We start from the raw sequence: 24,733 nt of genomic DNA, 5'->3' as shown, positions 1-24,733 counted from the left end.
CCTGACCGTGACCTATGAGATCCTACCTGATTTCATCTCTCACAACTCTGTCATTCAGCCCTCACTGGGTTCATTCACCAATCTTTACACACATCTGGAACATTCTGTCTGTGCACAGGCTGTTCCTCTGCCTAGAATGGACTTCTCCCTCATTTCTTTCTCATGTGGTCTCTTCACAATGAGTCCTTCCATGGCCACCCTACCTAAAGTTTCAACACATACTCCTAACAATTTCTATGCCCCTTTCCTGCTTAATTCTTTCTCCTTGGCACTTACCAGACTACACATGTTACCTATCCACCTTGTTTACTGACTCTCTCCCCTGCTAGTAGGTGAGCTCCATGAGGGGGTTTTGTCAGATTTGGTCACTTTGGTACCTCAGTGCCAAGAACAGTGCCTGGTACACATTAGATGCTCAATTGTTGAATGCGTGAGCAATTTCAACCTCTCATTTAGGCTGCAGTGAAATTCAAACATCCAGTTAATAATAATTCATTTTTTATGTTCAGCTCCTTTTCATTGAGAAATGTTAAATGTTTGGTACAATTTGGCTCCAGCTTCAGACAGATCAGCATTAAATCCAGATTGCCACTTACTAGCTGTGTGACTTTGGGCAAATTACTCAATCCCACTGAACTCAGTTTCTTCATCTATAAAATGTTGACAATAATAGTATCTGCCTTATGGAGTTGTTATAAGTAAAAATGAAATAAACGTCCAGGGCCTTGAACATAGAAAAGACTTAATAAATATAATCTATTCTTCTCATATACATTAGTTTTTTAATGTATGTATCCAGGTATAGGATTTTTACACCTTCGAGAACAAAAAAGATTCAAAAGCTAGGATAAAAGTTTTCATTTTCATGGTATCAGCCTTTGGCTATAAGTAACTTATATGCAAACAAAAAAAAAAGAAAGAAAGAAAAAAGAAAAAGAAAAGAAAAGGAGCTAATTTGCCTCACTGTTCTCCTAGGCAGTTATTACCTTATTCATTTTCTTAAAGGAAAAACCAAGGTTCAGTATGTTTGGCATCATGATCATATCACATCCTATCAATTGGATACATTTTTCACTAGATTCCTGAGTATCACTTAACTTCTGCCAATCTGTTTGTCTCTCACCTTCAATGCAACCAGTTCATTTCTTTTCATTGGTCATTCCTTCAATATGGAAAGGTCTTTCACCTTATTACTGTCAGTCTGTATTCTTTATCTGCAATCTTAGGGGTTTTTTAATGTTTATTTATTTTTGAGGGGGGGGAGGGGCAGAGAGAGAAGAAGATAGAGAAGCCCAAGAAGGCTCCCCACCGTCAGCGCAGAGCCCCCAACACATGAACTGTGGGATCATGACCTGAGCTGAAACCCAGAGTCAGACGCTTAACAGACTGAGCCACCCAGGTACCCCTGCAATCCTAGTTTTAAAACCCACTTTCTGCAAGACTGCTTCTATAATTCTCTCCCATTCTAATAACCTCCTTATATGACATCCCTTTAACATTTATGCTATATCAATAATTTGCATTATTTGCATGCTTGCAATGTACCAGACACTGTTCATTTACTCCTATGTAGATTCCTTTATTGGAATTGCCCAAGACACACAGCTAGAGAATTATGAATCTCTATCCCAGCCTGACCACGCTGACCCCAGAGCCCATGTTGTTAGCAATTAAGCACTCTGTACCTTATCTTCTTTTACATGATAAGCCTTTTCATAATAAGGCTAATTCATGTATCAGTGTCAAGTATGGTGTCTTTAACTAGACTATGACATTTTTGAGGAACAGGAGCTTGGGTATCTCTTTATTGTCATTAAATTTAATATGATATTCTGTTTGTAGTAAGCCTTTAATAAATCTTCTTCAACAAACTAAGCAACTGACTAACATAGGATATGTTTCCTGACTTGCTTTCTAATTATATACACCAGAGACTTCTTCTGAGCAGGGGGAAAAATTGCCATTTCTACAGTAAAACTGACTCTGATGTCATTACATAAGGTCAATGTGTGAAGACCTGAAGTCATTCTGTATTGACTTGTGGTCAACTCTCCCATTCTTCCAAAAGTCCTTGTGAAGTGGGTTTATAATGGCTATCACCTGGCAGGTAATAATCCAGAAGAGAAACAAATGAATCATCATTTTCATATACAAAGCAAGCAGGTGTTACTTGGCAAGCTGCCAAGAACTGCTGTATCCGTTGCACATACTTCTGCTATAAACTCCCTTGTTTGCAAAGGATCAATGCAAATTTATTCACGGTCAGTCCAGGTATGTGACTTTGGAATCCACCATGCAGAGAAGGCAAAAGGGATAGAAAATGAGCTCAGCGTGATTCTACATGTATACAAAGTATAACAGCAAGAAATCACTGTGAAATATAAAGCCTTTATATGAAAGACATCTTAACTTACATATTTTTTAATGTCTATCAAAAGAATTTACATCAAACATGGCAAGAAATTAATCTGTATGCTATATAAAGTGTTGCATAATAAATGCTCCTTGCACTGGGTGTTGTATGGAAGCCAATTTGACGATAAGTTATGTTACAAAATTAAAAAAATAATTAAAGAAATAAATGTTTCTTGATATATAGAAACACAAGTTAATAAGAACATCAATTTCCTGTGGCTAATAAGCAAAAACATGAATACAAAAAGTGGAAATATGGTGGTAAATAAATAGGTGAGGAAAATATTTAAACTTGATAGTGATCAAAGAAATGTAAATTAAAACACCTCTGCGAACAAGGGGAGCGGTGCTGGGCGTGCAGGCCCAAGCCTGCCTCCAGGGCGCAGCCTCCGCACCACCACACCCCTTCTTGCCCTGGCCCTGGGGGCTGAGGGTCAGCGCTTCCTGAGGACGCTGCAAGCTCTGCTCTCCCCGCGTAAATTGACAGACAGACATGAATGGATAACAACAGAAAAATGGTATCAGAACAGTGGGAATCAGCAATTTTGCACAGGAAGCTTTGGGAGAGGTTGTTTACTGTAGCCTGCCTGAAGCTGGGACCACACTGAACGAACAAGATGAGTGTGGTGCATTGGAATGTGTGAAAGCTGCTAGTGAACTCTATTCTCCTCCAGCAGGAGAAGTAACTGAAATTAATGAAGCTCTTGAGGAAAATCCAGCACTTGTCAACAAATTTTGCTATCAAGATGTCTGACTGATCAAGACAACACTCAGTAATCCTTCAGAACTGGTGAGACACATGTAAAATCTATTGAGTAGTGAAAATGGAACCCCTAAATAAACTAGTATCAAACAACTTAATCTAGCATAGTTGTTTTAAACTAGTGGTGCATAGAGGATTTAAAATAGCAATTTTTAGCAGTACCAGTGGAAAAAGAAACTACTTGCAACAATGCTAATGAAAAGAAACACCCCTTAACTTATGATTGCAGATAAACACAATATGCATCTTTTTTGCAACACCCTATGATTTTTAGGCTAGGCTCCAGTTACAATATTCAGAATCCTGAAATTGCCTGTGGTCAAAAACTAGTTATAAAAATTATGTAATTCAAAAAATAAAAAGAATAAAAATTTTGTAATTCAAGGATGACTTTTAAGCCTTAGGGAATATTGTAACTTGCTTACATCTAACCTTGGATTAGGGTCAAAATACTTAAATGACCAGTCCATTGGAAGTAACTGGCAGTGGAGAAAGGTTTGTTAGTTGTATAGTATCAGATAAAGAATGATACTATCTTAAATGTGCAATATACTGTACTTGCTGGTGCTATTTTTATATGGTGAAGCAACAGTCTTGCAGGAAGATAAATAGTTTAATAATAAAACATTCAACCTTTTTGTTAAAAAAAGAAAGCACCAAGTTATCATCACAAGAAAAAAAATGTAACTATGGTGACAGATATTAACTAAATTTCTCATGGTGATCATTTGCAATATATGCAAATGTCAAATCATTACATTGTATACCTGAAACTAATATAATGTCTCATGTCAATTATACTTCAATCAATAAAAATGTAAAGCAAAAACAACAACAAAACCCACCACAAAACACTGTATTACACCTATTAAATGATGGGAAAATATTAATTGGGTGAACAAATTCTGACAAGTGAATTGCTATACATACGTTGCTGGTAGCATATCAACTTAGATAATTCAGCAATACTTATCAAGAGTCAAGGGGTGCCTGGGTGGCTCAGTCAGTTAAGCGGCAGACTTCGGCTCAGGTCATGATCTCACATCTCTGTGGGTTCAAGCCCCGCATCAGGCTCTGTGTTGACAGCTCAGAGCCTGGAGCCTGCTTCGGATTCTGTGTCTCCCTCTCTCTGTGCCTCCCCTACTCATGCTGTCTCTCTCTCTCTCTCTCTCTCTCTCTCTCTCTCTCTCTCTCTCTCTCTCAAAAATAAACATTAAAAATAAAATTTAAAAAAAGTCATACAATTATGCATGCTTTGAACAAGGAATCATATTCATGGTAAATTATACTAAGAAAATAATCCAAAATATAATTTTTTAAAATATTTACTAACCAAAATATCTATGGTGAAAAATTAGAAACAATCAAAGATCAAAAAATTAGAGTCTTGGAGCACCTGGGTGGCTCAGTCAGTTAAGCGTGCGACTTCAGCTCAGGTCATGATCTTGTGGTTCATGAGTTCAAGCCCCACATGGGGCTCTGTGCTGACAGCTCAGAGCCTGGAGCCTGCTTCAGATTCTGTGTCTCCCTCTCTCTGCCCCTCCCCTGCTCACACTTACTCACTCGCTCTTTCTCTCTCTCAAAAATAAACATTTTTTTAAAATCTTAAAAAAAAAATAAGAGTCTTGAGACACCTGGGTGGCTTAGTAGGTTAAGCATCTGACTCTTGATCTCAGCTCAGGTATTGATCTCAGGGTTATGAATTCAAGTCTGGGTTCTGTGCTAGGCATGAAGTTTACATGGAAAAAAATTAAAAAAATAAAAAGGAGTCTTGAGCATCAGTCTGAGGAGCTACTACTCACATAATTTAAAATATAAGATTTATCCCTGTAGCTAATTAATATTTATAGAGCCTAAAGCCTAATATAAAATTATACCTACACTATCATCATAACTATGCTGAATATGAATCCAACATGTGTAAGTACTATCAGAGAAAAAAATGAAATCATTTGATAAGGTAGTAAAATCCATCTAATACGTCTTTCTTTTTATTCATGTAATTATTACCATCACCATGTTATTTTTCTGGTTATTGCTCTTGATTATGAAACAAATAGAAGCCAATAAAAATACTAATTTCTGATATTGTCTGCAGTTTTCAAAATAACTTTCACTATATTATTAGAGGGAAAATAATTCAAATTTGATTCCAATGCTATAAGACTATATGGTAACAAGTATTAATAGATTTCACAAAAATTTATTTTCCATATTTTGTAAGATTAAAAATCAGACCTGGGAATGCAAGCTGGTGCAGCCACTCTAGAAAACAGTATGGAGGTTCCTCAAAAAACTAAAAATAGAACTACCCTACGACCCAGCAATTGCACTTCTAGGCATTTATCCAAGGGATACAGGTGTGCTCTTTTGAAGGGACACATGCACCCCAACGTTTATAGCAGCACCATCAACAATAGCCAAAGTATGGAAAGATCCCAAATGTCCATCGATGGATGAATGGATAAAGAAGATGTGGCATATATATATATATATATATATATATATATATATATATATACACACAATGGAGTATTACGTGGCAATCAAAAAGAATGAAATCTTGCCATTTGCAACTATGTGGATGGAACTGGAGGATATTATGCTAAGTGAAATTAGTCAGTCAGAGAAAGACAAAAATCATATGACTTCACTTATATGAGGATTTTAAGAGACAAAACAGATGAACATAAGGGAAGGGAAACAAAAATCATATAAACACAGGGAGGGGGACAAAACAGAAGAGACTCATAAATATGGAGAACAAACTGAGAGTTATGGGAGGGGTTGTGGGAAGGGATATGAGCTAAATGGGTCATGGGCACTAAGCAATCTACTCCTGAAATTATTGTTGCACTATATGCTAACTAATTTGTATGTAAATTTTAAAAAATAAAAAAATTAAATTAAAAAAATCAGATATAAACATTATCCCAAACCAACATGATAATGGGCTCTATAAACCCTTAAATAATAACAGTCAATGTGGTGGCCTAGCAGTCAAGAATATGGTCTTTGGAGATTGACTCCCGAAGGACATTCTATCCTTTCTAAATCCCAGTCATCACAGTATTTATCTCATGATAAAATGAAGTGCATCATTAAGATGAACTAAGAAAAAATGTAAAGCACAGCATGTGGTACATGTTAAGTGGTCAATAAAATAACCTATTAATATTATATACAGTAGACATTAGTGTAAGATCCATGAAATTTTTATTATTCCTTTTATTATGCCAACATACAAAATCAACTTTAAAACTTGGCCTTCCTTGACATGACCATACTCTCCACTCTTCTTCCATTCCAGCTTAATGCATGACACTCCATCAGATTCTTTCCCTAGAAAACTTAATACTTATCAATTGATTCAGTCATCAGCTACTGATTGGGCATTTTGACAAATAGCCTTCCCTCAAGGCTCAGCATGAACCTATCCTCCTCATATCTGACCCCAAAGCCTCAAAGGATTTCTCCAACCTCAAAAAGTTTAGAGCATTCTTCTATTAGCAGTTTCCCAACCTCACAACTATTGACATCTCAAGCTGGATATTTGTTTTTGTGAGGGGCTTTCCTGTACATTTTAGGATGTTTAGCAGCATCTCTGGTCTCTACTCACTAGATGCCACTAACAAATTCCACCCCCCACTTCCCTGCCAGCAAACTGTAACCACCAGAAGTAGCCTCTTGTCCCCCAGACATGTTCCGTGTTGGGGCAAAATCATCCCTAATTGAGAATCACTGTTCTATAGCATTATTATTTTAGCAGTTAATCCATGTGGGACCATCCTTTTTGATATTAAATAGGCTTTTTAATTAAATTATTTTTGGTTTGCTATATGTCTCATTGACTATTTTTGTGTATTTCTCTTCTTTGAGTTATTTGCTGATAAATTTCTGACAAGTAGGTGTACTGTATTATACTCCTTTGTATCTAGCAATGATTGATTGATCAATGTCATCTACTATTGAATGACTCATTCATTCTGGCATGGTGCATAAGAGCAAGATGCCTGTGTCTAAATTCTGGTCCCACCGCTCACTAACTGTCATTTTGGGTAATTTAGTTCACCTCTCTGTAGATCAGTTTTCTCTTTGTATAAAAAGGGGAGAATAGTATCTTCTTCAAAAAGTCATTTGGAAGATTAAATAAATTAATATATGTAGAACACTAAAATAATGCCTGCCCACAGTAAATACTATCCAAATATTACCAATTATAATGTGAATATAACGTCAAAGGATACAACTTAGTGGAATGAGTGATTTCTGTTCCCGCAGGAATATTTTATGTGTTTGAAAAAATATGATAATCTATCCAAAAAATTAGAAGATCATGTGCAAAGTAAAACGTGAAGATCTATAACAAGCAATTTGCCACAATGTAGTGTATGAATGGTTGTCGAATGACTGACAAATATTTGGAGTCAGGGAAGAGAACATCACAGTGGATGGAATGGTGGGGGAAAGAGTCACCAAAGAGGTAAAAATGGACTGGAACTTTGAAAACAAGCTGTGAAGAGATAAGAAAAGAGTTTAGGTGGAGAGAAAGGTTCAATAAAAGCCTCAAGAAGAGACAAACCATGGCACATTCTGGAGAGACTGAGTAAACAAGTCTGGCTGGAGTAGAAGGTTGAAAGGGACCATGTGTGAGAACAAAGCAAAAATCAAAGTCCATGTTTTGTCCCATGCAATCAACATGCTCATTAGCAATTAAAATCATAAGAATGATACATTTTAGTTCGTTGTTATAACTAACATAACTGCCTTTGGTGGCTAGAATAGTCACAGCCAAGGCCCATAGTCCAATATGAAGTAGATATGCACCATAGATTTCTTTATTTCAACAAGAACAATAACTCATGATCACTGAATATTTTCTGCATACCAAATAGTGTGCTGAGCACTTAATATTCATTAATATGCTTAACTTAAATAAATTAAATTAAATTAATGCCATCCTATGGTAGACCCCATTTCACAGATTAAATAATTATACAAAAATACTGTATATATTCAAGTTGAGTGGCTCACCCAGTATCACATGATTAATGTCGTGGCAGGGTTTTCAAAAGCTGTGCTCCAGCTACTGTACTGACATTTTCCACAGGATCTTCTTTACCTAGCTTTTTCTTTATAAGTTTTTCTGTACATGTCCCCTCATGTATCTCAGATCTTCTGCCATTCTGAGCTTTTTTATTTTTGCTATACTCCGGACACAGCATTTTTTTTAATTTGTTACTCTCATTTTTTTTAGGTAAAGGTATGGTCTTGATCAACATGACATAGTAGCCATCAGCTGTAGTACTTCCTTAATGTCTATCATCACTGCTACACATTGATATGCTCAGGCTAATTTACAGATTTCTTTGTAATTAAATTCCTTTTAATTAGGATGTATTAGGAATATGTTTGCTAACTTCCCCAGTAACATAAATCAAAAATAGAAAGCTGTTGACTTGGGGCGCCTGGGTGACTCTGTCGGTTAAGGGTCCGACTTTGGCTCAGGTCATGATCTCGCGGTCCATGAATTTGAGCCCTGCATGTCAGCTGTGCTGACAGCTCAGAGCCTGGAGCCTGCTTCTGATTCTGATTCCCTCTCTCTCTGCCCGCCACCCTCCACTCTCATTCTGTCTCTCTCTTCTGTCTCAAAAATAAACATTAAAAGATTTTTTTAAAAAGCTGTTGACCAGATGCAAAATGTTTACTTCAACTGATTACAACAATCATGATTACTATCCCAATGTACAGTCTTGCATAAAATGGGAGATGAAATTGGAAAGGTGAATGGACATGTTAATTTGACTGTCTAGTTATAGAGGGTGAAATTTACATTATAGCTTTAGGGGTCCTTAAAAAGTTTTTGAGCGGAGCTGTGAAATGCTGAAACCAATATTTTAGGAAGATAAATTGATGTGGGTATGCAGGAAAGTGGAGGAGAAAGAAACTAACGCAAACATCTGGAAGACAGTAATCCAGGACTGAGTGTGAAGGTCATTTTTAAAGGGTAGAAGCAACATCATTAATAGTATATTAAGTATTTAGCTTAAGAGAAAAGCAGAATATATGAATTCTATGAAAACATCATCATTAGCCTATCATGATCATGCTCATAAACTGTAAAAGACATTCACACACATCCCATTTTCCTGGTTAACAGTCAACTAGGAAGCTTAATCCCATGGATTCAGCATCAATTTCTATGCAGACGAAATGCCTTCCATCAAGTCCCTTCTCTACCCTCTTTGGAACTCATACACCTAACTGCCACTGCTCCTCTTTTTTAACACACACACACATACACACACACACACACACACACACACACACACACACACACACAGTGTCTCTGTGGTGTTTCATGTAGCTTCTCCCACTCAAAGAACAAACCACCCACTTACTGAACACCCACTATATGGCAGCCGCTGTATCTTTATCATCTCACCAAATCTTCAAAACAAACCTATGGTCGTAAATGATCATCCTTATATAACAAAGGAAGGAACTAGGGCTCAGAGAGATTAGAGGACTTGATCAAGCACCAGAACTGGAATAGAGACAAATGGGAAAGGTGGGGTCAAAAATAATACTTTTTTTGCAAAAACATTTTACTATTTACAAAACATATTTACATTCCTTATTTCTTTACATCCTAAAAATAATTCTGTTATCAATAGGAAATGGGTTTTATCAGGAACAATTTCTTGGATATCATTATTTGAAGATGTGAAGCCTACACTTAGGTATGAAGACATCTTTTCTCCAAAATACCAGCTTCCTCGGTGTTCCCTGTAATTGGTAAGATCCCTATTCCCCTAAAGAGTATACTGACTCATCCCTTCTTAGGAAACCAATCTTAAATTCTTACCCCTACCACATCTGAAATCACACCTTTGGAAAGATAAGGAGGGGCAGAGAAATAACAAAAGCAGTTAAAGTCCAGTCCACATCCAAAACATCTTTATCTGTTCCTGGAGAAAAACTCATCCATGTTGACATTAGCCTTTTAAGTGACACAGATATGACTAACCTGGCTTGGTACTGAATGCCTGAAAATAAGTCTATCTAAAGATTGAGATAAGGGTGCCTGAGTGGCTCAATCTGCTAAGCATCTGACTTCAGCTCAGGTCATGATCTCACAGTTCATGAGTTTGACCCCTGCATCAGGCTCTCTGCTGTCAGTACAGAGTCCACTTTAGATCCTGTGCTTCTCTCTCTCTCTCTCTCTCTCTCTCTCTCTCTCTCTCTCTCTCCCCTTCCTCCTCTCTCTCTCTCTCTCAAAAATAAATAAGCATCTTTTTAATCTTAAAAAAAAATAAAATAAAGAGTGAAATGAAACTAGTGCCCATTGACCTGATTGGTTCACGGAGAATGTTTTGACTTATGTCCCTCTTTCCCCAAAGCACATGCACCAAAGGTTTACCTGAAGTGATTCTCTCAGAGGGTCCAATTAAAATTACTTAACAAAAGCTTGGCTAACTCTAGTCTATTATCTTCAGATAAAAAACTATCTAGGAAATTCTGAGGAAAACATTATAATGTACTCATTATCCATCTAATATTTTCATTTTCTCTTTCAATCTCAGAACATTATGTTTCCTTCTAGAGTGTTGGGGTAAGGGAGGGAAGATACATTTACTATAACAAGTATGAGGGTGAAAATCTTGAGAATGTTGGCACTGGGTCACTAGCTTTATCTGCAGATAAAAACCTGAACAAAATAGATAATGGTTAATTTTGCACCTATTTTTGCACATATATTTCCTTCAGCTCACCAAAATGATTGTCTTCAGAGCTTATGTCCATTATTCCTTTACTGTCCTCCCTGCAACTGAGTTCTCTGAATAAATACAAGGGTTGGATTACAATTAAAAATAATGAGACTCTACTGGGCCAATGTCCTTGCATGCAATAAAAGGGTGTGGGCTAAATTACAGGAGCAGAGTTTGTTTTTTTTCCCCGTTTTGCTTCACTTTGATTGGTGGATTGGCGCTTTAAATAAAGGTTTCTGGTCTTCCCTGAATGAGAGATACAGAGCGAGTCCTAGGCACAGACCAGAAAAAATTTTAATCTTCTTTTCTTAGAACTGTCTTGGTTGGCATCACCAGGTCCTGAGAACACAGTGCATGTCAACATTGAAGGTAAAATGTGATTTTATGATTTCCATGCGATTCCTATAAGTTCTTTTTTCCTATCTCCAAGTAGCTTTTATACAGAGGATTTTTGTTTGTCACCAGAAGCTGAATAATAGTTTATTGTAAACCATTAGCATGTTCCAGAGAAGACATGCCTAATATCTTACCAGCTAAGAAAAAAGACTATAGACTTTTTTTCTTTTTCTTTTTTTTTCTTTCTTTTTTTTTTTTTTTTTTTTTTTTTTACTATTTGTGATTATTAGTGACAACGCCTAATTTAGAAAGGCATTAGAAGACAAGCAAATTTCTTGGGTAGGCAGATTTCTGTTCATATAAGAGTAAAGAGGCTTTTCAACTTCTAGAATAAACTTAAAGAGATAATTCATTTTAGAAAAAGGAAAACTCAGTTTTGAGACATATTTCCCACTAATATCAAAGGCATTTAAAATATTCAGTTCATTCTTACTTTTTTAATATTTATTTATTTGGGGGGAGAGCACAAGTGGGGGAGGGGCAGAGAAAAAGGGGGACAGAGGATCTGAAGCAGACTCTTCACTGACAGCAGTGAGCCTGATGTCGGGCTTCACCTGGAAGATCATGACCTGAGCCGAAGTCAGACACTCAACCAACTAAGCCACCCAGGCATCCCTCATTCTTGTTTTTTAAAAGATAAGTTTTGTTATGTTTATCTGGATAACTGAAACATAGAGTGATACATTCTAATATATCTGCAAATAAAGGTTTGCTATAAAATAATCATTGTATTATATTTCAAATGCATTTCAAAATGTACTCTGGAGAGAAAGTATAACATCCTGTGAATGATACATAATAGACCAAAATTTCACATAATGGAATGGATTTTCAAATTCATAATTCATTTTATGAAATGAAACACAGCAGTTAAAGAACACAGCACAAAGGTTGTTCCTATATATTCATTTAGGTTGTAACTCCATAAAAAAAAAAATCACTTAGATATTTTTTTAATTGATTGTCAATTCATTCCAAAAACTAGTAAGCATAAATAAGTTTAGAAATATTTAATTGTGTTTTATTTTTATTTTTGTTTTCTTGAAACTGATTGTTTTGGAAGAACAGAGATGTGGCTCATTTGAAATATTGCCTTTTAACCATTCTGAAATAAAAATTCATCTGATTAATTCTCCAACCCATCTGTTTCAGATCCCACTTTCCAAAATGAAGGACCTAATACTGATCTTTTGCCTCCTGGAAATGAGTTCCGCAGTGCCGGTAAGTCATAGTTTTCTAGATATTCTAGATTCTTGGATGCTAAACAGTACGGAAGGACATGGTCTGAAGTTCATGCATGGACTCATTTGAATTAATCCAGTGGTAGAGTTCCTACTGAGTCAAAGGTCATAGGTGTCCAGACATCAGCTTACCATCTGAAAGCAGTAGGTCAATGTAATTTTTTTATTCAAAAAGATATTAAAATATTCTGAAGAAAATTTTGAAGTCTTATTCCATTCATTCAAATATAAAAGACTTATGTAGCCTCTGCAATGCCATGGCACAATTTTATTATAACCACTTGCTGCCGTTGTGCAATTGAAATGGAGAAGAAATTTCTCCAAAAAAGTAAGTCCATTTTCTTCATTTTTAAAAGAATAATATTAGCCAAATTATGATGGTTACAAAACAGAGCTAAGTAATTCCATTTGAAGCTAGTAATTAAGTAATTAACCAACAGATTTGCCTCATGGGGGAGATATTATATGACTGAGAGTTGAAGTTTCTTAAATCAAAACATGCTATGGCAATGGGGCTAATTGTATGTTATAGTCCTATACCTGGCTCATTCTAACATATGTTGATATGATCTCATGAATACAATCCTCTGGGTACTGAACTCTACCAGCCAATAGTATGTGTTTCTATTTTCATGGAGACTTTGTTCTGCTGCCATATGCATTTGGCAAATATTGACTGAACACCTGACATGTATCCAGCAATGTGCTGGGCATTGGAGCCACAAACATAAGTTTGACATGATCTCTTGTCTTGAGGAACTTATAGTTGGACTTAAATAAACTTTCAAATATTTCAGTTCCCTGACAAAAAAAAGATTAGCTCCTTGGGTTTCTTAAAGTTAAATGTTTGGGAGAAAGGGGATAAAAACTGGCTACAAGGATGAAAGCCTCAACTCTGCGAATAAAAAGAGTTTCTATTCCATTACTCAACATGAACTTTAAGTGAAAGAAAAAGTGAAGCTGCCACCCTAGCTTACTTTTGTATAATACTGACCCCGGGGTCAGCCTCAGCCATCCACTGTCTAATACCTTGACACTCCTGGAACTTATGCTGGCCCACACCTGTGTCAATCAGGTCCACCCTGAGGGGCATGACAATTGTTTAGGATTGCCGACTGACTGCCTGTCAAGTTAGATGTTCTACTTTTACTCCCTCCTTGGAAATGTACCCTCTGTCCATTTACATTCATGCAAATTTGTTGTTAATTCATGACTTGGAGTAAATGGAAAGGAAAGTATACTTTGTAGTTGAATCTGTCCAAGATACCTTATTTGTGTACTGGCCACTGGGAGGAAGAAAGGCTTTACTCTCACAGTCCCCCAAAATGCTAAACAATCTGCTCACTACACACACACACACACACACACACACACACACACACACACACATCAGTCTTCCTGTCTACACAACTGATCTTTTTCTCTGCTTAGAGTATTTGCTACACATTTATAACTCTTTTTCTGCTATCCATTTCCAAAACTGAATTATTTGGAGCAATTTGCACCATGACTAAGAGGGCAAGATTTTACTTGTATAAAAAAGCGGAAAGTAGAAGGTAGATAACACACTCAGGAAACTATTCCTCAACTTCTTACTCATGAAAAAAAAAATCCCAATATATTTAGTGGACACTCCATAAATATTTGTGTATAAATGAAGGAAAGAAGGCATTGAGAACCTGGAACCCTGGAAAGTAAGGATTTCCAAAGAACCAAAGACCCTCAAAATCCAAAGTACTCTAATTCTTACTCTTCCATTCTCCATTTTTTTTTTCTACTGGTATTTATGCATATTAACAAAGATTGCTTTAGAAAGAAAAATATCTTACACTTTAAAAATCTAGTTTTAAGTATAACTATATTTTTAACAACTTTTAAATGAATACATTAAGTATAATAAAACTTGACTTTTTTTAAAGTGTACATTTTGAATATGATCAAAAAATATAAACACAGATCAATAGATTTATACATAAAATAATTTTTCATAAATGATGATGGAGCATTTGTTGAAACCCCTTGAATGGATGGCAAGTTAGGTTTTGCATGTGCTCTTTGCTGAATGCCATGATTCCATGCCACATTCCATGAACCAGAAGCACGTAAGCTTGGCAAAACCACAAGAAAACTGACCTTAAGTTTGTCCCTTTTGCTTACCTATAGGATAATTTCTTTAAGAATACAAAGTATTCTTGGGGCGCCTGGGTGGCTCAGTTGGTCAAGCGTCCGACTTCAGCTCAGGTCACGATCTCGCGGTCCGTGAGTTGGAGCCCCGCGTGGGGCTCTGGGCTGATGGCTCAGAGCCTGGAGCCTGCTTCCGATTCTGTGTCTCCCTCTCTCTCTGCCCCTGCCCCGTTCATGCTCTGTCTCTCTCTGTCTCAAAAATAAATAAAACGTTTAAAAAAAATTAAAAAAAAAAAGAATACAAAGTATTCTTGGTTTTCTATTTTGTAGCTTTATCCTACACTGTATTTGTGCTCAGTGTAATCTCAAGGTTAAAACAAAAATTTCTGCATTAAGATACAAAGGGTAGATGATTCATGTGGGAGCAAAGCCATTAAATATGATGTTAATTCTCCCAATTAATTTAAATTTTTCTTTATTCTGCTTAAAAACTCAAGTCAAAATCCCTCAGCTGGTCTTTATGCACTGGGCTAGGCTTTCTATTTCCAGTATGCATTTAGGGAAGGTTCTCACCAGATATCTCAAAATTATTCTTATTTCCGTCTAGATGTTTCCTCAGCAACCTGGAACACCAGGCATGGCTAGCTTGAGCCTGGAGGTATGTATCGTCAGAGTATTTACATGTAGTCTGTACATTTGTATGGTCTTGGTAAGAGAGAAACACCATGGGCAAGTTCTGTTTTCCTAGTCAGAAGTCAGTGGCTTTCTAGAGAAGTTCCAGAGAAGCGTATGACATTTATTAGAACCTCATCTTCTCATTTTACTGCAATTTTAAACTCTCAGATATTTTACTCTTCAGAATGTCATCTGTGTGTGAATCAGATCAATACTAATATTTAATACCTAATATATATTACGTATACATTGTATAATCACTATATTAATATAATTACTACATTAATTAAAACACATTGTTCTGAAGCCACAAATGGTTTACATTTAATTCCATCACCTTATAGTATTTTATATGACAATGTTCCCCTGAAGAGAATTTACCCCACAAAATGTGGTTGTTTATAAAAACTTCTGTAAATAACATTAACCTGGTTTTGTGGCACCTGCTTCATAGCCTATGTTTGTCTTGCTGAAGTTCTCATAACTAATAATACTCTGTTTAGAAAATCTCAGCACACTGGAAACATTTGACCATGTCAAAAGAAAATATTAACAGTTATGAATAAAAAAACATTTATGAGATTATAAATTTTTCATAAGACCTTGCAAAGTTTATTCATATCATGATAATCTGGGGGCAATTAATATATACATAGGCTAGAAGTTTATTTCAAACGGAAGCTAATTTCACAGAGTTACTTTTTTCTCACTTTCTAGCTTAAAAACAACTCAAAGCACTCTAAACCTCTTCCCATTAAATTGAAATTGACTTTCTGTTGAATTGGCAGCATTCTTAACCATCTATCCAGATACTCACCATTTTCCCCAGTGTGTTTTACATTTACTATTTTGAGGCCTTTTTTATTTGGGAAGGAGGTAAGGGTGCTTTGTTTTGTCTTGTTTTTGTTTTGTTTCCCTGTTTGGGGATGGATTTATAAAAGGCAAAGTAAATTAAATGGGGAAGGGAGGAAAGCGTCAATGAAACAATGTTCTCATGATTAAGTTTCTATTTCAATTGAATGAGCTATTTTCCAATGTTTTAATGTGACCTTTACTTAAATGATACCTTTTTCTCTTATTTGATTAATGATAAAAAGCAAACTCACTATTTTAATAGCAATAACAACAATGGCACAACCACATTTAACATTTCCACTCTTCAGTGATGATTTGTGTCTATTTTATTTTATTCAGCTGACCCACTGCAAACTTTGTGCTAATACCATATATTTAGAAAATGGTTGTACCATATGAAAGGGAATATATGTGGCAAACACTAACCCACCTTTTTTCTTGATAGACAATGAGACAGTTGGGAAGTTTGCAGGGATTAAATATGCTTTCTCAGGTAACCTTATTTTCAAATATTTCTTATTGCAAGAATTAATGGTGGTGGTGGTAGTGATATTATTAATAGCAACACTGTAATTCATAAAATTTGTTTGTGAACAGATATTATCCTAAGTATTGAAAGAACAAATGAGTAATAGAGATAACCTAAAACAAAATAAGACCCTTGGATGGGATGGTAGGTAAAACAATATTTAATGTTCTTGAGTAAGAAAAAAATCCTTTCTAGCACTTCAATTTTATTGAACAGCCCAAAATATGAGTGCTTAAAAAGCTAAATATCAAGTAAGTTTATGGGAATCTTGCAGTCTGTCTTAGGATGGAAAGTAAGTCTATTGGAAGAGAGCATTTACCTGTCCACATTAAATTCACCAATGTCACACTTACTTTTGCTGTCTCCACACTTTCTATGGATTTTGTAGAAAATGAAAACCACGTTTAAGCCACTACTGAAATAAAAGCATGTGTTTTTTTTTTCTTTTTTTTTCCCCCTGCATATCTTTAGTATTCAAGATTTGGTTTTGGAAAGTCATTTAATTCTTTGTGGATGCATGGTCTCCTGCCACCACATTCTTCTTTCCCATGGATGAGACCAAGAGAGCATGAAACTCAACAGGTAGGTTAATTGCATCAATGTGCTTGAAACTTCACGCTTAACAATATTTGCCTTCTCTAACTTATCATATACTAGCTACAGACAGATAATAATAATGAATAAAAAATTATCCAAGTATTAGCAAGTCAAAACCTATAATTGTTTTTAGTACTTAGGAAAAATTAAAATAAAGTGGTCCAAACTTTCAACTTATTTGTATATTTATTTCAAATAGGAAGATATGGCCTCCAAAATATAAGAGGCCTATGTTAATGACATGAGCCATAACAAAAGAGAAACTATCTTCAAGATGGAAGCAGGCTATATCCTGGATAATTCTGATCTTAGTCAAGAGTCCCAAATAATTATTCAAAGTCACATTTAAAATGATGCCAAAGTCCTGGTTAAAATATCATGAACCCTACAGTAATCAATAAATACATCAATCAGTTAACCATTATTTTTTTGGTGCCTAATAAATGCATAAGCCAAATTATAGATTGGGAGTGAAAATGAAAACATTTAAGAATGGCTCCAAGGTTCATGAAGTTTCAGATCTGATTGGGAGATAAGATAAGACAATGTATTACAAGGTGTTAAATTATGAGGTATTGGTAATAAAAAGCCATAGAGTTTAGAGATGGGCAGTAGTTGAAGAGGCAAAGCAGAGCCAGATTGTTGTGAGATTTCCATACCACTCTGAGGAGCTTGCAAATGATTTAAAAATAACAGGAAGCCATCCACCACAGTTAATTTCAAAAAGGAGCAAATAAACATGGTTGTTTTAATAGGAACTTTTGATTCCAGTGCTCACAAGTAACATTATTCACCAAGCCACATTTAGTGGGACAATAAATAATGTTAGTCGTGACTGTTTCTCCACTTGATTATTTCCAAAATGGACTCCATGATGCAGGAATTTGATTGGTATTTTACTTAATTATCACTTCTCTCCTTTCATTAACTCAAAACATATATTATTTATCAAGTGCCAGGCACGTGTTAGGAACCATGTTAAGTGTTAGGGCTATAAAGTCAAAGAAGACATATTATTGTCTGTCAGTTGACGGTGGGCAAAGATATCACTGTAATCCAGTGAAAAAGTGGTAAAAGAGACATACCTAGAGGCAGCTTTGGGAACTCAGAGGAGGAAACAACCATTCTACCAGGAAGTCCAATAGTTTTCCATATTCTTCAGCACAGATAGTTCCAAAGGAAGTGGAGGAGACAGCCACACAAAAGACTGCCCCAATAACATTGACTTTACATAAACTGGTGCTTCCTAAATGAACATAAGCTTCAGGCCAATTCCCCTGGACTCTCTTGCAAGTAGAAAGCTTCCCAAGCCCTTTTGTTTTAGAAATTCTAGACACCACAGTTCAGTGAGCTATCGCTTCCTGACACTCCTTTCAAATTTCTCTGCAGTATGAATATTCTTTGCCTGTACATCCCCCACCTCTCCCATCGCAGCCATCCCTGCAGCCTCAACAGCCAGGACAGAAACCTTTCCTCCAGCCTACTATTGTAACCGCCATCCAGGACGCAGCCCAGAAGGGAGGACCTCACCCTCCAGTTTACCAGGGACAACCGCCCTTGCAGCAAGCAGAGGGGCCAATGCTTGAACAGCAGGTGGCACCATCAGATAAGCCACCAAAGGCCGAGGTAATTCCTTCTCAAAAGTCCAATCAGGATTGCCCACTAACTCAAAGGAAAACTGATTTACAGAGCATATTTAAATAATCGGAATTTTCAGGCATAATTTATGACAATACAAATATGTTTTTAAGCAGTTGACATATCTGTCCTTTGCCATCAGAAGCAAGGCATGGACTCTAAAAAGATCCTGTGCCTCTTAGTTTCTTAGTCACATAAGATGAAAGCTTTCAGGGGAAATAGGACAGCCCAAAGAAGTCTATGCTTCCTATCACCAGGATCTTTTTCAGTGTTGGAAGAACTGAGAAGACTGATTATCCCACAGCATTGCATGTAGTATTTTGGATTATTATTTCTCTATCTGGTGGAGAAAAAACAATCATGCAATAATGTAGAGAAAAGAGCAGTAGTAAGAAAAGGAAGCTACCATGTAACTAGCATGTTGCAGGCATTTGACATTCCCTCATGTCACCCTGATTAAAATCCTATAAAGACAGATATTATCATCCTTTTTAAAAAGAAGACAGACTGGGGTGCCTGGGTGGCTCATTCGGTTAAGCGTCCAACTTCGGCTCAGGTCATGATCTTGCGGCTCGTGAGTTTGATCCTCGCGTCAGGCTCTGTGCTGACAGCTCAGAGCCTGGAGCCTGCTTCAGATTCTGTGTCTCCCTCTCTCTGCCCCTCCCATGCTCATGCTCTGTCCTTCTCTGTCTCTCAATAATAAATAAACGTTAAAAAAATTAAAAAGAGAAGACAGACTTTGTGTCCTGCCTGACTAAATGAAAGCAAAAATCAGGAAATTCATTTTAGATTGCTTATTATAGTCATAAATAAGTTAAGAGTATGTCCAGTTCTACTTTTATAGTTTAGTAATTTTAATATTCATCTATGATGCAGCTACCAGGAATGGATTTTGCTGATCCACAAGGCCCATCAGTAAGTACAGATCTCAATGAGATACTTTATTAAGAAAAATATCTATACTTCAAGAAAGAAGAGGGGTGCCTGGGTGGCTCAGTTGGTTAAGCGTCTGACTTTAGCTCAGGTCATGACCTCACGGTTTGTGGGTTCAAGCCCTGTGTCAGGCTCTGTGCTGACAGCTCAGAGCCTGGAGCCTGCTTCAGATTCTGTGTCTCCCTCTCTCTTCCTGGCCCTTCCCCACTCGCACTCTGTCTCTCTCTCTCTCTCTCTTAAAAATAAATAAACATTTTAAAAATAAAAAAAAAGAAAGAAGAGTGAAAATGTTTAATTGCCCCATTCATTCATGAATGTGAAGTATAATGGGTTCCTTTGTTTTCTTAAATATTAAACACTTATTTGTTAGACTAATCCACCTGAAGATGCATTTCATATATCACTTAGAAATGGCTGTAATCGGAGGTTTGCCTGTATTATAGCAAAAATGAATTACTAAATCTGTTTTTCTATCACTTAAAGGTGTTCCAAATAGCTCGTTTGATATCTCGGGGACCAATGCCACAAAATAAACCTTCTCCAGTAAGCTTTTTAAAAAATATGCCTCTGCTTATAATTTACTTGAACATTTTTCCTTGGAAAATGCATTTTATGATGATTATTGTATTTATATTTAGCTTTATCCAGGAATATTTTACATGTCCTATGGAGCAAATCAATTGGTAAGTCTGTAACCTACAAAAAATATCATTTTAAATTAAATATTATCTTAAGAGCTATAATTATAAAAATCTAGGCTTCACACAAAAGATTCCATATTCTCTGAGTGCCTAATAGCAACTGAAATGTCAAGGAGGCACACTTTCTATTTGAGTAACTCTAGCCAGAAACACACACACACACACACACACACACACACACACACGCACGCATATATACAACAGCATTTAGGAAAGGTAAATTTTCTATCTGAATTATCCAACTTGGCTCCATGCATTTAATAATGACTCACCTCTACACTTTACCCTGCCGTTGGACATGGCATTAACTTTAAGGTTTAAGGAAAAAGTTAACTTTTTACTTTACTTTTAACTTTGTCTTGAGTAGCGAATGGGATAATAGGAACCTACTGACTGGTAATAAGATGCACTGTTTCTTTTTGAACAGAATGCTCCTGCCAGACTTGGCATCATGAGCTCAGAAGAAATGGCGGTGAGTAATGTCCTCAAACTGTTATGAAAATAGTGGTCAGGGCAGAACAGTCACAAAAGACTTGCTGCAAGAGGCATTGGCCATAAATGTCACTGAATATAGAGCACAGGACTCAGATTGTTCCACTCAGAAACCAAAACCTTGATTCTTAGGCAACATGCAAAGATTTCGCCACATTTCCATCAGTCATTTCTGAGTCATGACCATTCTAGAACATAAGATTTTGCCCTGTTTCTCGAATATGAGCAGAGGAGAAACCTTTCCTGAAAGGCCATTATCATTGAATGGCATATGCTTCAAACCAAAAAAAAGACACGCATGATTTGTACAGAGTTCCCATTTCTTCTCGGACCAAATAAATTCAAAACAACAAATTCAACAGCTTTGCAAATAATTTAGACCTCAACATTGAGAGATAAAAAAGAAAAAGAAAACAACTCTATGTATTATGTTATCCTCACCCCAAGTGTAGCCACCATCTGTCACCACACAACACTGTTACAATGTTGTATACATGAACCTAACGTGATGTTGTGTGTCAACTATATTCAGATAAGAAAAAGAAAACTAACCAAGTTTAAAAGGTGATTAGTGTAAAATTCAAAGTGCGTTAATAAGTTAATTTGAGCATATTCTTTTTCTATTTTCCATTCATATGACAACTTTAAATTTTGAGACCAGTAGACTTGCACAATTTCATATTTTCCCCCAGAAATTTCTACCTGTTACCTCTGTTAGAGGACAAAACAAAAGAAAACAAATACCATACTAAATTAAATTGTTATCAACTATAGATCCTATCAAATGAATAAATACTATAAATATGCTATCACCGAAAGAAAACTCTCATCCCAACATTCTTTTTTTTTTAATGTTTACCTATTTTGGGGGGAAAAAGAGAGGCAGAGTGAGAGCAGGGGAGGGGCAGAGAGAGAAAGACACAGAATCCAAAGCAGGTTCCAGGCTGTGAGCTGTCAGCACAGAGCCAGACGGGGGGCTCAAGCTCACAAACTGCGAGATCATGACCTGAGTCAAAGTCAGATGTTTAACTGACTGAGCCACCCAGGTGCCTTTCTCATCCCAACATTCTTGAGTGCCTTCTATGAACTAGATGCATAGGAAGACACTACAGAGGCAAGATAAATTAGATAAGATTCCTGTTCTCAAGGAGTTTACTCTCTAATCAATGGGAAAGTTAGATACAAGGGCAGATAGTGTCAAAATGTTGTGATAAGGGCAAACAGACCTATAAGAGAGGTAAAGGGGAGAGGCAGTTAGCCCAGGCAAGGGGTTCACAGTGCCATCCCTCAAGGAGATGATGTGAGAAGCTGAGATTTAGAGAGTGGAGAGCCAAGAGAAGGTAGGAGAAAAGAATGCGGTATCCACATACTACCAACACAACTGGCTGAAAATTCAAGTAAGCGTTAATTATCATCTTATCATTTTAATTATTTATATTCTGCCTCATGCTTACAAGATTTTGTAGTAGCTTATGAAAAGCCCCCAATAAAGGTCACCAAAAAATTGAAGATAGAATTTAAAATGAGTAAAAACTGTAAGCGATTAATTAAATGAGATTACAAACATGCAAATTACAAAGCCCTACACACACAATCACTGTAAGTAGCCCAAAATTGGAGGTTGGATATTTTGGGGCAGCAAAGGCAGAAAAAAAGGGACCTGGTAAGTTCTACAATTCTAACCGTCCACAGGAAGAAAATATTTCAGTTCCTCCAGAGAGATCAAGCTTCTTTTTCTGACACATGTTCTAAAAATAAAAAGAAAGAAAAAGAAAAGGAAAATCTTAGAGAGGGCTTTGTTCATTTGAGAAATGATGTTGAGGTGGTTTTCTAGAATATCCCTCAACAAACTCAGCAATGGACCAGTTTTTGTTTGTTTGTTCATTTGTTTTATGATGGCATTGCCTATTTTGGCTGCTTATTGTTTTCTTAACATTAAATTTGAACTTCCGTTTGCCTGTAGACTTGGTTCTGCCCTGCTTCCCCACTTCTCTCCTTCCTGCTATCATTCAGACTTGGCAAAGAGCCTCCACCTGCCTTCCACCTTTCCAGAAAAGTGCAGAATCCTCTCCTTTATATTTCAAAGCCAGTTTAGTGAGAAATGTGCTTACCCAAAGCTGTCAACTCACTCTTTGTTCCCTAACAGTTTTTTATGATTTCTAGGTGAATCTGACCAATTGTGATTGTGTGTTATACTTAATAGTAGGTGATAACGGTACCTTTGGTAAATGGTTTATTTCCAGGGAGGCAGAGGAGGCCCCATGGCCTATGGAGCCATGTTCCCAGGATTTGGAGGCATGAGGCCTAACCTTGGCGGGATACCCCACAATCCAGCCATGGGTGGGGATTTTACTCTGGAATTTGACACCCCAGTCGCCGGAACCAAAGGCCCTGAGAAGGGCGAAGGAGGTGCACAAGGCTCCCCCAGGCCGGATGTCAACCCGGCCGATCCGGAAAACCCAGCTCTCCTTCCAGAGGTAGCACCTGGTGCCCTGGGAGGGCTTCTTGCTCACCCAAAGGGCAACGACCCCAGCCTGGCAAGAGGTCCTGCAGGGCAGAGTGGGGGACCCCCCAGGGTCACCCCAGCAGAAGCTGACCCACTGATGACCCCTGGATTAGCAGATATTTATGAGACCTATGGTGCCGACGTGACCACACCCCTGGAAGAAACGCCCACAGATACCACAGCCATCCCAGACACTCAGCAAACATCCATGCCAGAAAACAAGGCCCAGCAGCCCCAGATCATGCATGATGTGTGGCATTTCCAAGAGCCCTGAGAGCTTTGAGATTATCAGCTACTTTCTGTATGCACAAGCTCCCCAGCTTTGTCCCTATAGTATATCTCTTTACTGAAACACTTACTACCCTGCCGCAGCAAAGGCGTTAAAAATGCTGAGCATATATTAATAAATACAAGTGGCTAGAAATAGTGTAGGTCCCCTTCTTGCTTTCATTCTCTTATTGAAATAAAATGTGTTGGCTTTCTCTGTGATTTAGAAATTCTATTAATGACATCAGAGCAAGTTTAAGGGTCTCTGCATGTGAAAATCGCTGTTTCTTAGCTGTCTTGGGCACTATAGAATTTCTCTCTCCAGCATGACAGTCATATCCAGGAAATGCAACATTGCTTTGGAAATTTTTCTCCAAGCAAAGGCACATATTCTCAGAATTATGAGAGACACCATTCAAACATTATTAAACAGGGATGGGTGAACAATCCCTGACTGGTATTACTGGGTTTGGTAATATTGGATTTAAAATTCTCATTGTAGAGTATTTTATTTAATCTAGTAAAAACACTTAGCTTATTTTAAATAAAGAATTTTTCTCGTTGAAAATATCAGGAATTATATGTTTATTATTTACATATATTCAAATGGTTAAGAAAGGCATGCTCATTCCCTACCTTTGCTATTCTTTAACCCATTTTATTTAATTTGTTCATTCTTTCATTGAAAGTTTATTGAGTATCTACCAATGTCCTAGGCACTGTCCTAGGCAACGGGCACACAGTCCCTTCCCTCACAGCTTACACTGGGCATGACTGACAAGAAGACAGACAACCACAGTTTTTGTTTTTATGACAAAAACAGCCATTC

General features: G+C 36.9%; 1 protein-coding gene across 1 annotated transcript in view; it reads left to right on the top strand.

Moving 5' to 3' along the window:
- The window catches only part of AMBN (ameloblastin), a 28,831-nt gene extending 4,421 nt beyond the window's left edge, over positions 1 to 24,410 (top strand). The window contains exons 2-15 of the mRNA XM_045056742.1: positions 2,069 to 2,271; positions 2,755 to 2,933; positions 2,998 to 3,163; positions 8,436 to 8,441; positions 12,499 to 12,567; positions 15,319 to 15,369; positions 16,687 to 16,734; positions 17,242 to 17,352; positions 18,757 to 18,993; positions 19,882 to 19,920; positions 20,422 to 20,481; positions 20,577 to 20,621; positions 21,067 to 21,111; positions 23,375 to 24,410. Coding sequence (XP_044912677.1) covers positions 2,069 to 2,271; positions 2,755 to 2,933; positions 2,998 to 3,163; positions 8,436 to 8,441; positions 12,499 to 12,567; positions 15,319 to 15,369; positions 16,687 to 16,734; positions 17,242 to 17,352; positions 18,757 to 18,993; positions 19,882 to 19,920; positions 20,422 to 20,481; positions 20,577 to 20,621; positions 21,067 to 21,111; positions 23,375 to 23,911 — 1,796 coding nt within the window. The 3' untranslated portion in view covers positions 23,912 to 24,410. The remainder of the gene's footprint in view (positions 1 to 2,068; positions 2,272 to 2,754; positions 2,934 to 2,997; positions 3,164 to 8,435; positions 8,442 to 12,498; positions 12,568 to 15,318; positions 15,370 to 16,686; positions 16,735 to 17,241; positions 17,353 to 18,756; positions 18,994 to 19,881; positions 19,921 to 20,421; positions 20,482 to 20,576; positions 20,622 to 21,066; positions 21,112 to 23,374) is intronic.
- The last annotated feature ends 323 nt before the right edge of the window (positions 24,411 to 24,733 follow it).

Source organism: Felis catus, chromosome B1 (assembly GCF_018350175.1).
Source record: "Felis catus isolate Fca126 chromosome B1, F.catus_Fca126_mat1.0, whole genome shotgun sequence".
Taxonomy (NCBI): domain Eukaryota; kingdom Metazoa; phylum Chordata; class Mammalia; order Carnivora; family Felidae; genus Felis; species Felis catus.
The sequence above is the reverse complement of the archived record's forward strand: the minus strand, read 5'-3'. Positions and strand labels throughout refer to the sequence as shown.